At 46.0% G+C, this 15,265-nt stretch overlaps 1 protein-coding gene across 2 annotated transcripts in view; it reads right to left on the bottom strand.

Moving 5' to 3' along the window:
• The window catches only part of FBH1 (F-box DNA helicase 1), a 44,263-nt gene that overhangs the window by 16,245 nt on the left and 12,753 nt on the right, over positions 1 to 15,265 (bottom strand). For both annotated transcript variants that reach the window (XM_081227915.1, XM_081227916.1), the window contains exons 4-13: positions 11,332 to 11,462; positions 11,090 to 11,225; positions 9,375 to 9,565; positions 8,779 to 8,871; positions 8,330 to 8,424; positions 6,388 to 6,556; positions 5,479 to 5,701; positions 4,770 to 4,857; positions 4,605 to 4,691; positions 3,779 to 3,915 (exon numbers count right to left, since the gene is read on the bottom strand). In XM_081227915.1, coding sequence (XP_081084041.1) covers positions 3,779 to 3,915; positions 4,605 to 4,691; positions 4,770 to 4,857; positions 5,479 to 5,701; positions 6,388 to 6,556; positions 8,330 to 8,424; positions 8,779 to 8,871; positions 9,375 to 9,565; positions 11,090 to 11,225; positions 11,332 to 11,462 — 1,350 coding nt within the window. The remainder of the gene's footprint in view (positions 1 to 3,778; positions 3,916 to 4,604; positions 4,692 to 4,769; positions 4,858 to 5,478; positions 5,702 to 6,387; positions 6,557 to 8,329; positions 8,425 to 8,778; positions 8,872 to 9,374; positions 9,566 to 11,089; positions 11,226 to 11,331; positions 11,463 to 15,265) is intronic.

The raw sequence follows: 15,265 nt of genomic DNA on the forward strand, positions 1-15,265 counted from the left end.
CAAACCTTGACAATCTTCCACCATGTTTTCTACAGTCGTTTTCTTACCACTGCTCCCAACGCAGCTCAGAGACCCCTACCTCATGCCTCCCCAACTTGGCCTCTTTCCCTCTGCCAGTTGAATCTTTCCCTCACGTGTTCATCAAGCCCTGTGCCTCGCCACAAAAAGGAAGAGCACTCCACGAAGAAAAGGTGACATGTGGACTTGCAGGACTCCCGCAGCCTGGACAGCCTTAGCCCCTTCGTTCCCCGAGACCAGCAGCAAACTTTTCTTTTAAGCAAATCTACCATTCTTTCCAAATGCCTCTAACAAAGAAGCGTATATTATACAGAAAATTAAGGGAGGAAGGGGGCCTCCCCCTGCCCCCTGAGGCTCCCTCAACATCGATTCAAACCCTACGTAACTGGCCACGGGACTAATCATCATTTCCTGAGCGTTCCCTGCCCTCCCCCTACCGTGCTGCATGGCAGTAACTTCTTACCCTTCAAAACGAGGCCCAACACACTAATCCCTTGACCACTGTAACTGGAAAGACACTATTCTTGCCCAAACTCGTGGTATTTATTGCCTTTTTCCATTCACTTATAACTTAAGGTAATGAAGTATTATGTACTTTGGTGAATATCAATAACACAGCCTAAGGAAAGCAAGACTTTCAACAAACAGTACTTTGTTGCTATAGAACTATTCTAAGTGAGACATAACTCAAATTATAAAGATCCACAAGTCCATACTGACACAAATAAATAAATGAATAAATAAATGGAAGGGAAGACACAAAATCTCCTTTGCAGAAGAATTCCAAATAATCTATGTAGACACTCCAACTCTTGTTCCCGAGTGAGCGCTGAGGGCAGTGACTTCCCTCCAAGGCACACAGTGTGGAGGGGTGGCGGGGGGAGTCACTTCATGGTGAAGGGACCTGCCAAGCACCACTTCAGCCAGGGGACCAAGACAACATCATCAGTTATAAATCATGTTGACGGGGGACTTCCCTGGTGGCGCAGTGGGTAAGACTACGCGCTCCCAATGCAGGGGGCCCAGGTTCGATCCCTGGTTGGGGAACTAGATCCCATATGCATGCCCCAACTGAGAGTTCACATGCCACAACTAAGGAGCCCACCTGCCGCAACTAAGACCCACTGCAACCAAATAAATAAATAAATATTTTTAAATAAATAAATAAATAAACAAACCACGTTGACAGTATGGGCCCCCAATACCTTGTAATGAAAATAGCCATTTTTCTTCCAAGGCCTTCCTCCCAAAACATCAGTGCAACCACCAGACAAACACCAACAGAGGGGTATCCGACAGAACACCTAACCAGTCCTCTTCAAGGTCCAAAAACAAGACAAGTATGAGAAACCACAGAGCACAGCCAACAGAAGCCTAAGAAGACTTGACAACTGAATGCAGATAGGGTCACCTGAATAAGATCCTAGAATAGAAAAAGGACATTTGGTAAAAAACCAAGGAAATCTGAATAAACTATGGACATTAGTTTATAATAATGTATCCACGGTAGTTCATTAACTGTAGCAAATGTACCACACGAATGTAAGACGTGAATAATAAAGGAAACTGAATGTAGGATGTGTAAGAACTTTCTATACTATCTTCTCAACTCTCCTATAAATCTGAAACTAAAAAATGTCTATTAAAAAAAATTCCTCTGGGTTGACGCCACCCTAAGTCACTACAGCAAACAAGGGGAACTCCAGGAAATGAGGTCACTGAGTGGGCTACAGGGCCTCCTAGAAAAGAACAGAACACAGTTGAGATGATGCTGGCACTTTTGCTGGCAGTCTCACATCCTCTTACTAGAAGTGAGTTTCTTAAAAGCAGTGGTTTTCACACCTTTTAGTCTCAGGACTCCTCATACTTTAAAAAATTAGTGAGCACCCAAAGACGCTTATCATTTACGTGAGTTGTACCTACCTACAATTACCACATTAGCAACTTTAGTGCATTTCAATATAACAATAACCCCATTACATGATAACATACAGAACATATTTTTAAAACGGTATTTTCCAGGGCTTCCCTGGTGGCGCAGTGGTTGAGAGTCCGCCTGCCGATGCAGGGGACAGGGGTTCGTGCCCCGGTCAGGGAAGATCCCACATGCCGCAGAGCGGCTGGGCCCGTGAGCCATGGCCGCTGAGCCTGCGCGTCCAGAGCCTGTGCTCCACAACGGGAGAGGCCGCAACAGTGGGAGGCCCGCGTACCGCCAAAAAAAAAAAAAGAATCCACCTGTCAATGCAGGGGACACGGGTTCGAGCCCTGGTCCGGGATGATCCACATGCCACGGAGCAACTAAGCCCATGCACCACAACTACTGAGCTTGCACTCCAGAGCCTGTGAGCCACAACTGCTGAGCTCACGGCAGTGCCCTAGAGCCCACACGCCGCAACTACTGAGCCCTCATGCTGCAACTACTGAAGCCCGCATGCCTAGAGTCTGTGCTCCGCAACGAGAAGCCACCTCAATGAGAAGCCAGCACACTGCAACAGAGTAGCCCCCACTCAACGCAACTAGAGAAAGCCCGCGCGCAGCAACAAGACCTGCCCGACGCAGCCAAAAAATTAAAAAAGATTTTTTTTAATGTTATTTTCCAAAACAGAAGTTAGAGAGAAGAGTGGCACTGTTTTTACATTTTTGCAAATGTTTTTAGTGCCCAGCTTAAGGGGAGAGAGCCGAATCTCAGAGCTCTGTCTGCATCCAGCCTGGTGTGACAGCCTCACAAAGATGAGTGCTGAAAAGGGGAGGAACATGTAACAGCTTTTCCAGACAATCAAGGCCCCAGGAGTTGCCATGCTCATGCTGGAAACAAGGTTTCCAAAATCTGGATTTCACTTGAAAGCAAGAATTTTATCTTTGGCAATACATATGTCAGCTGTTTTCCTTGAAGTCACAGCTCATAGCGTGCATTTTTGAGAAAATGCCAAATCCCCAAGTCTGAATAACCAGAGTTGGTCCATCAGCTGCTCGTTCAAGCACAAACGAAAGAAGCAGCGGTGGAGCTCACAACACAATCACAGAAGTGCTCCTGGTCAGACAGCAGCACACTGCAGGGGCAGAAGGACTTCCTCCGACTTCCCATTTCATCACACGGACTGTGAGAGAGACGGACTCAGGGGTCTACAGTAATGAAATTGATCATTTTTCCTGTGCCATCAAGGATGTTCTTAGTAGGGACTTCCCTGGTGGTCCAGTGGGTAAGACTCTGCGCCCCCAATGCAGGGGGCCCAAGTTCGATCCCTGGTCAGGGAACTAGATCCCATATGCATGCCACAACTAAGAGTTTGCATGCTGCAACCAGAAGATCCTGTGTGCCGCAATGAAGATAATAAATAAATAAAAATAAAGATTTTTAAAAAACAGTATTCTTAAAAAAAAAGATGTTCTTAGTGAACTGCCTGCTTTCTTTTTTGACTCAGTGCCTTGCAGTGAAGAATGAAGCAACTGCTAGGACCGGCTGGTGCCGAAGCCGAGATTCTCAGCCACAGTCTCACCACTGACTTTGCATCATCAGTGCAAATGTCAACAGAGTGCAAGAGGCAGGTAACTATTATGAAAACAGTTTTGAGTTTGCAGACCCCCTGAGAACCACAGAGAGCCACTGCTTAGAGGCATGGATTTGCTACACACAGTGAGCCTCATGAAAAGCCTCACACGGGGCCTGGCACGTAGTCAACACTGGAGAACCAGGGCGGGGAGCCACAGGGCTTGCGTGTATATACGCGTCTGGGGACTGGGAAGCAAAGACAGCGCTTACCTGTGTGAGATAGAAGACGTGCGTGTGAGGGACTGTGAACAGAGCGTTGACTGCACCTCGGAAGGTATAGATCTGTTGGTGTGGGTCCCCCACGAAGATTTTCCCACATGGCTGAGACAGAACTATGTTCATGATCGCTGCGACCAAGAAGATGGAAAGTAAGGGCTCTGAAGCGACACCAACCCACGGAGCAAAAAGAAACCAAACTTAAGACAGAAAAGGATGAAAATGCTTGCACACTGGACAACAGAGTTATCTTTCCCTCCAGCACAGGTGCACTCAGTCCAAAGAAATGATTTTATAACAAACAAAAGAAACAGCTTCTAACCCTACGAATGCAGATTATTTTTACTCCTGAATAAATTACTGAGTATAAGAAACCACACAGGCAAATATAAAATGAGGCAAGTTATCTTCTCTGATATTATAATTTAAGGCCCCAAAATGACCTACCAAGTCACACTATTTTCTATCAGCCACTGGAAAAATACACAACACAAATTGTTCACTCTAAATTGACTACCTTTTCCCCCTCCACATGAGTCTCAAGCCAATCATCTGGTGACCTAGGCTCAGGCAATATTTTAAGAATAATGCAAGCAAAACATTTAGAGAAAATTAAGTCTCCTTTGGGTAAGGGGTGGGGGTGGAGACAAGTGCTGAAATCCACAGTCAGACAGCAAAGCGTTTCTGAACGACTAAGCGTCACGCGCTCCTCCTCATGACAGACAAGAATCATCGACTTATGCACACACGTGTCCTCGTACACATTCACAACACTGTTGCTATGTGTTTGGGACTACTGGTGTCCTGAATGGTTTATCACCTGGGGTACAGTCCTGGGCCTCGTCCACAAAGATGGCGTCAAAAGAGGCCAGCAGAGGCTTGCTGAGCTGCCAGAGTTTCAAGTAGCCTACAAGAAGGGGCAGAAGAGTCAGAACTCGGAATGCGGCGGGTCCACGGTGGGGCTCAGGACTGGGCACGTGCGTACCGTCGTGCGTCATATGGTAAGCCTCCTCCTTGCACTCGCCCAGCTTCCGCATGTTGTCCCAAAGTCGGCTCGCTTCGAGGACACCGTTCTAGAAAGCAAGTGACACGGTGATGTGAAGGTCATGACCCTGAAATCAGGAGTTCATGTCCATGTGCAGGGGTCAAAGCAAAGGCCCAAGCTCACGGTGAACGGCAGCCCCTCCCTGACCTCCCCGGCTCCACGAGGGCCTCGTGTCAACGTCAGGTGCCCAGATGGGCAAAAGCCAGGTGCTGGACCACACTCAGAGGTAGAACATCGCTCTGGAGGCACAGCATCTGATGAACCAAGAAAGGCTGGATGACTCCTCTAGATTTATGACCGACAGTTAATTCCTAAAAAGTGTGGCCAATGACTGAAAAGACTTGATAAAAATTAGAAAAGAGAATCACATCTTTAGACCCTGGACCAGCAGACCCCACGACGAGCTCTTATAAACCCTGGGCAGGAGCCCCATCTGTGAAATGGAGGACCAGGCTGAGGACTGAGCAAGATGAGCGCTCTTCACAGAAAACCCTGTACACTTCGCAGCCAGCACGACCGGCCTAGGGCCTCCCCTCCACCTCCACCTCCTGCCAGCAGCTCTAAAGACATCTAAGACCAGCACAAGCTGGCACCGTGTCGAGCCCTTGTTCCTCCCGAGCCCTAACTCCAAAGGGACTGAGACACTCACCAGCTTCTCACTCTGCTCGACCATGACTCTCTGTCCCTGGCTGTTCTTACACCAGATGGGCACGTGGTCGATCGTCAGCTCGTCGTCAGCGGAGGCAAAGAAGTTTTCCAGAGTCTTACATACTAGCTTGGCCCTTATGAAGCCACCCTTCCCTTCGGCGAGGACAGAGTTGACCATGAAGGGGGTTAACTTGAAGAGATTCAACTTCTTCTTCAATTGGTACCTGCAACGCACGTCCCAAAGGCACAGGGTTGGCTTTTGTGGCAACTCGCGATTTAGTGTCTCCCCCAGGCCTGCCCCCTTCTCTCCGATGACACCACCAGGTCACTGGAAGTGGCACATACAGGTGACGAAAATAAGCCAGAGGAGCTGAGGTCCTCGTAGGATTGGAAAGGGCTCCATTATGCTTTCCAGAATTCACATCTAATAACCCAGGAGACGAAGTGGCTCACAGCACATAGCACTGTTCCAAGGTGTGGACCAGACTCCAGGAAGCCCCGGGGGGGAACCTTGAAGTTCCCTGAAGCTTTCTCGTCCAAGGGGACATGGCTCAGAAGCCCTGGGTGCCTGAAACAAGTGCCCCTCAGCCCCGACTTCTCCCCTCCAGCTTCTGAGGAAAGCCTGAATGGGTCAACCAGACTGGTGATGCCCTGAACTTTAGGCAAGTCACTCTGACCTTCTGTGCCTCAGTTCCAGAGACATGACAATGCCTGCCTCAGTGAGATAGTGTTAAGCTTCCCTCAGTAGCAATATATCTCTATGGGGTGAAGTAAAAATTACTCAATCTATGGCCATATTCCCTGCCTGTAAGATAAAGCACTAAGTTTTCTCCAAGTCTCTGTGGCGTACTGACTGCAACGTGAGAGCAGTAACTGGACGTAATGGCAACAGTGGCACCACAATGCTCACTTGCGCCCGATGTGTCCGTAGGCCATGGAGTGGAAGGTCTTGCAGATGACATTGCTGGGGAAGACGAGCTCGGCCTGCTTGGCAATGCTCTTGTTGAAGGTCACGTACAGAAACCTACTCTCAGACCACTTCTCAGCGTACTTGACCAGGGTGGAGGTCTTCCCAGTGCCTGAGGAAGCCAAGAGCAAGGGAGGTGACCCTCTGACCAGGAATAACGGTTCCCACAGATGCTATAATCGGGTCCCACCCATGCCTATCTCCCCGCTTGTCTGGGACCACACAGTGGCAAGTTCTCCAGTACTGATGAAAACTAACAACGGTGCTGTGAAGGGAGCAGCAGACTCAAGACAGAGCCACCTGGGTTGGGGTTGCAGACCCTGCAGCTCTAGACGGGCCACTTCAGTCTGCTCCTCAGCCTGTGTGGGTAACACTGACCTCTTAGGGTGTACAGGATAATTACCCAGGTACCCAGCAGAGGAACTCATAAACGGTAGCTATGCTGGCCTAGGAACCATTCATGCTTCGACAGCAAGAGCATGAAAATGAGATTCAAGGATCCTTCCAACCCGTTCTGAAATATCCTATCTGCCCCTCCTCCCCACCTTTCATTCAGTTACTCAGTTAGTCAACTGTCACCCACCGAACAAGTATTTCCTGAGCACCTACTGCACATCCAGCCCTACACTAGGCACTGGGAGCATGTCACAAACACAAAGCAAGGTTCCTGCATTACAATCTAGTTGGGAATAAAACACCAACACAGTTGGAAAAATTGGAACAACAAAAAAAAAGAGAATAATGATAACACAGTAGAGTGAAAAAGAATATGGATCTGGAAACAAAAAAGAAAATCTCGCCTATAAAAGAAGAAAAATAGCACCTCCTTTCCTACCTACCAGGGCTGTTTGAAGATCAACAGATCAATGACATAGTGTGGAGGTGTTTACAGAAGGTGTGTGCTGGCTATTCTTCCCATGTAATCAGACACCAAACAGTTAATACAGATTAGTCACAGTGAGAGTTCAGAATCACAGAGGTCTCAAAGGGCTGAGGAAGCCTCCACCGAGAAGACACAGAAGTGACGGGGGTCAACATCGGATGGCAGAGAGATAGAGGAAGTAGGGGGCGGGGAGGGGAAAAGGCACGTTTCTGGAGAGAAATAGATCCAGCTTTGAATTCTCCCTCCACCACGTATTTGCTCATTTAATCTGGACCACATCATTTTAATTTCCCTGAGCTTTAAAACCTCATACATAAAATGAACCAGAAATTCCCTGGCCATCCACACTTCCACCGCAGGGGGCGTGGGTTCAGTCCCTGGGGAATTAGGATCCTGCATGCCATGCAGTGCAGCCAAAAAATAAATAAATAAACCAACCTCACAGAATGTTAGGATTAGCATAGGGCAGACATTTAATAAAGTGGCTGTTGTTTTTAGTAGGATATTTAGGCAGAAAAGAGGCAGGAAGGCATTCCAGGTAGAGGAAATAGCATGAGCAAAGGTTCAAAGAGCAACCAAGTACTCTAAGAGCCAGGAAGCACAATTAGCTGACTGAGGAATGTATGTTAGAACCAAAAGGTAGGAGGCCCTTCTAGACTTCACCCTATAGAGATCAAGGAGCTCCTGACACTGTCTGAACAGGGGATTCACATGACCTACCGCCCCATAAGCAATCAGTGTCTGAGCAGATATGATGATACATAATAGGCTGGATCAATCCCAGTAGCATCTACCCCACAAACAAACTCCTATGGACCATTTGTTCACCAGGAAGTCCAGTGTGGATGCCCCGCCGGAGTGGTAAGAAAAAGCAATTATTCCTTGGCAACTGCTTTTTAGATGATTTAACTGCAGCAGTTCAATAATAGATTAAGGTAAAGATATTCTGGCAGGTGGCGGGTAAGGTGGTAAGAGGCATTCCAGGAATGGCAGCCCCCTTACCTGCAAATGCCATAATTTTTACCACCTGAAGAGGTTCCATCTTATGGCTTAGGATCAGCTGTTGTTCATGTGTCAGCTGGATGGTTGTTTTCTTGCTATAATCATTACAGAAGAGAAATTAGGAAAAGAATAAGGAATTGAAAAGATCAGGTGATAGACTGTCAAAAATGAAACAGGAAACCAAATGGGATGAATAAAATTTAACCAGAAAAAAGGGGAGGGCCGCCCCCCTTAGGGTGATTAAATTGTTCTAAAACTAGGTTATGATGTTAGTTGCACACTCAGTAAATCTACTAAAAATTACTGAATTATACAATTAAAATGGGTGAATTTTATGTAATGTAAATTATAACTCAATAAAGTGGTTAAAACAAAACACCTTTTCCTCTTCAAGTACAAGAGTCAGGAATCAAAGACGTCCACACACACACACACCCTTACAGACATACCCTGGCCAGACCGATGGTTCCTCTTTGACTTCTGTGGCCTGAGCACAGGAATTCTCCTGAAGATACAGGCAATAGAAAATGTTGTAGTGAATCCTAACAGGAAAAAAGCAGATTAGAGATTTTCAAATTCAGTCTGTATCTTATTTTTCCTCAGATGTTTTTTAGACTCCTAACCATTGCTAAAAATAAAATATGTACCACCATTTTATGAAAAAATGGGAAGAAAAGGGTTTAACTATACCTAGAGCTGAGCTATATTTACCTGCACTGTTGGAGGTAAATATTTGGAGAGCACGGTTCTGGGAGAGATGCCTGGCTGCGGTGGGCAGAGGCAAAGGAGATAGACCAGGATGTGCTCTTTGGGGAACAAAATGTAGCCACGTATGAACAGAGAAGGCTCCGTCCACTCCAGGCTCAACAGCCCTGAAGGTAGACACTATCTCGGGGATGGTGTACGACCCCACAGCACCTCACGTTCACAGAGCCCGCTTGCCTGCATCACTGCACTCAAACCTCAGGGAGAACCTGGCAGAGGAGTGGGTGGTGGGGCTCGCCTAGCGGTAACGCGGGGAAGGGGCAGAGTGGGGGCCAGTTACCGGTTGCTGATGTTGATCCCTTTCTCCCGCATGGCGTAGAGCAGCACGGCAATGCAGTACAGGGTCTCGGTGATGTCTGGCATGGTCACTGTGGAGCTGGGCCGCCGGAGGCAGAAGAGCAGCTGCTGGATGTCATTGACGCTGCTGGACAGGAGGACAATGGCCGCCACCAAGGCCCACACGTTGACACCCTGAGGAGGGAGGTGGACAGGACAGGAGACGAGACCCAAAACACAACCAATAAGAATCACATGGGACAGCTGGTGAAGAAAGCCAGGTTTGGGGTTCGTGTACCTTCCTCAGACCGTCTAAACGGAGCGCAAACTTCCCGAATGACATTTGGGAAACACCAGGCATGTCTCCTTTTACCCTGGATTCCTTCTTTCTCATCATTTTTGGGTTTGAGTTCTTAAGTTTTCTTTGATTAAGTAACATTTATAAAGTACTTAATGCAAGACCCCGCGCAGACGTGATCCTCCCGCCTCACCAGCCCACCCCACCCCCGGCAGGTCAGTGTGAGCTCTCAGGTCCAGACACTCAAGTCAAACAAGCTCACTATTAAATGGGTGCCCATCTGGGAGGCACAAAAATTGGGGGATACAAAAGAAGACAGCAGTCTTTAGGGGGAAATCAAGACTGACAAATCAACAGCATTAAGATGTTAATTTATTATTTACTTTATATTATTATTATTTAATACTTATTAAATATTAAGTTAACTAAATATTAAATTATTGAAAATTTATTATTATGGACACAATATGCTCCATTTATTAATGTCTAAGAAAATGTTCACTAACATGGAAATATCAATAACAGACATATAGGGACTTCCCTGGTGGCTCAGTGGTCAAGACTCCACGCTCCCAATGCAGGGGGCCTGGGTTCGATCCCTGATCCAGGAACTAGATCCCACATGCAGGCCGCAACTAAGAGTTTGCAAGCCACAACTAAGGAGCCGGCAAGCCACAACTAAGACCCAGCACAACCAAATAAAAAAAATAATAATGGACATATAAGTATATAACTATCATTCTTAACTTTACTGCAAGCCTCCCTGTTAAAAATGCATACACAAAAGCAAAGTTCCACACACCTTTCACTACAACCATACTGGGAAACAAATCTCACTCCATCGACAATCACTTCACTAAGATGGACAGAGAAATGCACATGGCTGGATTTCCAACCCTCAACTGGCTGCAGAATGAGGCTGAGGTTGCATGTGGCTTCCAAAACAAAATTTAAGAAGAATCGCTATCCAGATGAGAAGCCACAAGACAAAGGAAACTGGAGACTATTTCCAGCTTCTCATTAACTCACTGTGTGTCAGTACAAAATCCTTCTTTTCTCTGGTTCTTTCAAATAACCCAAGGTGTCAACAATACAAAGGGCTGCCTGGTAAAGAAATCCTTACTAATCAAAGTGTGTAGAGGCTAGATGACCATCCTCTGTTGGAACTGCTCAACAGAATGGGAAATCGGATGAAATACTTTTTAAAATTCCTTCCAAATTAAAGAATCTGTAACAATGTAGCCTTTTATGTCTCTGTGGGACCAATGACAAGATTAAGGCTTCAAAGCAAAGGCTGAAGGAAGATTTTGAAAATAAATCTAAAATAACCTTCAACCAAACTTGATCACCAATACACTTTCTTCCAAAGAGAAAAGGTGTCGCCTCCCCAACCCTCCCCTCCCTGCAGCCTCTTCACGTACGGCAGGGGCAGCGTAGAGATCGGGGAGGTGTTGGCGCACGCAGGCCTCTGCCTCGGGGAGGAGGAGGTGATCCCTCAGACTCCACAACGCCCGTCCAGGGTCCACACTCGGGGAGCACTTAGTGGTGGCTGTGTAGCTGTAAGACATTCACAGCAGCGTCCATGGGAAAGGTGATCCAGTAAGTGCTGATTTCTGGGAAAGGACTTTGGAAACCGACTTCCTCCCAGGAAACGGGGACTCACCGGATGAGGTTCAGCACACACAGGTCTGACTCCTTCTCTACGCCATAGCTCGAGAGGATGCCGTCCACTTTGCTGACAGCTTGCTCTTCATTCATCAGGTATCGGTGATACAGCTTTTTCCAAGGAATGAACTAGACAGTTTAAAAAATCCAAAACAACATGCAGGCAATGGCTATTAGAGAACTGATCAGGCCACAAACATATAGATAACTGTTTGAAAAACAATCACAGTCTACAATTCAAAAGCTGGGCAAATAGGGTAGAAACATTACACAAATTTTCGTTGGAAAGTAGGAGAAGGGGGGGCTCTTGGTTTTGGTTCCAACATTTACTTCTTACAGAATCTGGGAAGAGCTAGTGCTTCAATTTCCCTATCTGAAATAGTGTCCTGTCCCTGTTGGGACACTAATGGCTCAGAGCTTCAGCAAGGATTAAATAACATGAGAGTTGTGGCTATACTAAGATTAGACAAAATAGTCTTTAAGTCAAAAGTTATTAGAAGAGGGACTTCCCTGGTGGTCCAGTGGTGAAGAATCCGCCTTCCAATGCAGGGGACACAGGTTCGATCCCTGGCTGGGGAACTAAGATCCCACATGCCGCAGGGCAACTAAGCCCACGTGCCACAACTACTGAGCTCGCACACCTCAACTAGAGCCTGCATGCTGCAAACTACAGAGCCCACGCGCCCTGGAGCCCACGCCACAACGAGAGAAGAGAAAACTTGCACGCCACAACTAGAGAAGAGAAAACCTGCACACCACAACTAGAGAGAAGCCCGCGTGCCACAACAAAGAGCCCGCGCACCACAGCGAGCGCTGCAATGAAGATCTCGCGTGCCTCAATGAAGACCCGACGCAGCCAAACAAATAACTTAAAAACAATTATTAGAAGAGACAAAGAATATTACTTGATGATAAAAGGGTCAATTCACCAAGAAAATATAACAATTATAAATATGCACGTACCAAATATCAGAGCTCCTAAATCTAGGAAGGAAACACTGACAGAATTGAAGAGAAAAACAGACAGCAACATAATAACAGGAGACTTCTATACTCCACTTTCAAGAATGGATAGAACAAACAATACTGGACCAAAAAGGCATATACTGAACACTCCATCCAGCAACAGTAGAATATACAATCTTCTCAAGTATACATAGGACATTCTCCAGGAAAGATCATGTACAAGAAAACAAAACAAGTAAGTCTCAACATATTTTAAAAGACTGAAATTATAGCAAGTATGTTTTTCAATCACTACAGAACTAGAAATCAGTAGCAGAAAGAAAACTGGAAAACCCATAAATATGTAGAAATTAAACAACACACTTAAAACAACCAATGGGTCAAAAAGGAAATCACAAAGAAATTAGAAAATACCTTGAGACAAATGAAAACAAAAACACAGCATACCAAAACATATGGAATGAAGTGCAAGCAGGGCTAAAAGTTAAGTTGATAGTTATAAAACGTTACATTAAAGAAGAAGAAAGATCTGGATTTCCCTGGTGGTGCAGTGGTTAAGAATCCGCCTGCCAATGCAGGGGACATAGGTTTGAGCCCTGGTCCAGGAAGATCCCACAGGCCACGGAGCAACTAAGCCCATGTGTCACAACTACTTAGCCTGTGCTCTAGAGCCTGCAAGCCACAACTACTGAGCCCACGTGCCTAGAGCCCATGCTCTGCAACAAAAGAAGCCACCACAATGAGAAGCCCGCACACCACAATGAAGAGTAGTCCCCACTCACCACAACTAGAGAAAGCCGACGTGCAGCAATGAAGACCCAACACAGCCAAAAATAAAATAATTTTTAAAAAATATTTTTTAAAAATGAAGAAAGATCACAAATCAACAACCTAACTTTACACCTAAAGGAACTATAAAAAGAACAAACTAAACCCAAAGCTAGCAGGAGGGAGGAAATAATAAAGACTAAAAAGCGGAGATAAATGAAATAGAGAATAGAAAAATAGGAAAAAAAAAACCCAATAAGGGCTTCCCTGGTGGCGCAGTGGTTGAGAGACCACCTGCCGATGCAGGGGACACAGGTTCATGCCCCGGTCCAGGAAAATCCCACATGCCATGGAGTGGCTAGGCCCGTGAGCCATGGCCGCTGAGCCTGCGCGTCCGGAGCCTGTGCTCCGCAACGGGAAAGGCCACAACAGTGAGAGGCCCGTGTACCGCAAAAAAAAAAAAAAAAAAAAACCAATAAAACTAAGAGTTGTTTTCTTTCTTTTTTTTTTTTTTTTACAAGATCAACAAAATCTACAACCCTTAGATATATTTTGGAAAAAAGAGAAGATTCAAATAACTGAAATCAGAAATGAGAGGGGAACATTACATGTCACAGAAATAAGAAGACTTATAAGAATACTATGACCAACTGCAGATCAACCAACTGGATATACTAGAAGAAATGGATAAATTCCTAGGAACACACAACCTACAAAGACCGAATGATGAAGAAACAGAAAATCTGAACAGACCAATAATGAGTAAAGAGACTGAATCGGTAATCAAAAGCCTCCCCAAAAGTTAGAGTCCAGGACCAGACTGCTTCACTGAAAAATTCTACTGAACATTTAAAGAAGAACTAACATCAATCCCCCTCAAACTCTTCAAAAAAACTGAAGAGGAGGGAGCACTTCCAGACTTATTCTGAGGCCAGCATAACCTTATACCAAAGCCAGACAAAGACACTACAAGAAATAAAATGAGAGCTGTGACAAGGTCACTGAAAATAACCAAGTCATTGCTGGTGATGATAAAAACATCAAGAGGGGGCTTCCCTGGTGGCGCAGTTGTTGAGAGTCCGCCTGCCAATACAGGGGACACGGGTTCGTGCCCCAGTCTGGGAAGATCCCACATGCCACGGAGCAGCTGGGCCCGTGAGCCATGGCCGCTGAGCCTGCGCGTCCGGAGCCTGTGCTCCACAACGGGGGAGGCCACAACAGTGAGAGGCCCTTGTACTGCAAACAAACAAACAAAAACAAACAAACAAAAAACATCAAGAGGTAAGGATAAGCTGGGATATCTTCCCAAAATCTTCTCGAGCAGAATGGAGGGAAACCTCATCTATCCCCAGTTCACATCAGAGAGATCTCAATTATATGGGTAGAAATATTGAACCAAAACAGAGTTCACAAATAAAAACAGAAAGATATTTCTTAGAAAGTAGGAGACAAGACCTCAGGCAAAGAATGGAGCAAGAGCTATACGAAATTTCCTCCAAAATCTTGTGGGCTTGGAAGAGAAATGTACTAAGCTTTGATATATCCACCTTACCCTCCATCTCCAAGGTTTTAAACTTCAGTGCATTTGAAGAATAAGTTAAACTCTCTACCTCTGGTTTATTCCCAATGTCTGGTCTAAGGGACATACAAGCTAAGCAGAACATTCTCCCAGCCCTCAGGCTTACTGGAGACCTGAACCTGAGAAGTATGACACGACAAAGGGAAGGGCAGGGCGCAGGATAACGGTATCAGGAAATCCTTTCTGAGATCACAGGCTGCCCCCGTGTCATCTTCAAAAGGTACTCTTGTGACTAAATGCAACACTCATTTACTAATCACCTACTGTATGCAGAACATCGTGAGACAGTGCCGAATGCAAAAACAAACAGGACAGCCAGCCCTCTAGCAATGCGCTAATAATTTAAAGGGAGGAAGAAGGCTCTCTAAGACCATAACAGAACATGATAAGCTTGAACAGAGGTATAAATCACTATAGTAGCACAAGGAAGAGAGTGAGAGAGTGATTTCAATGGGATGGAATGGGAAAGCGTTAGTCTAAGAGTGCAGCCTTGAAGAGGAAAGACAGCAACAGAGCTATGAGGGGCCCCTTCAGTTGGCTGGGGGAAGTGGGGTGCAGATTAGACCAACATAAGCAAAGTACTGTGCAGTCCACAGTTGGGAAGCAGAACATCATTGGT

The sequence above is a fragment of the Mesoplodon bidens genome (genome assembly GCF_964165515.1).
Source record: "Mesoplodon bidens genome assembly, chromosome: 3".
Lineage (NCBI taxonomy): Eukaryota > Metazoa > Chordata > Mammalia > Artiodactyla > Ziphiidae > Mesoplodon > Mesoplodon bidens.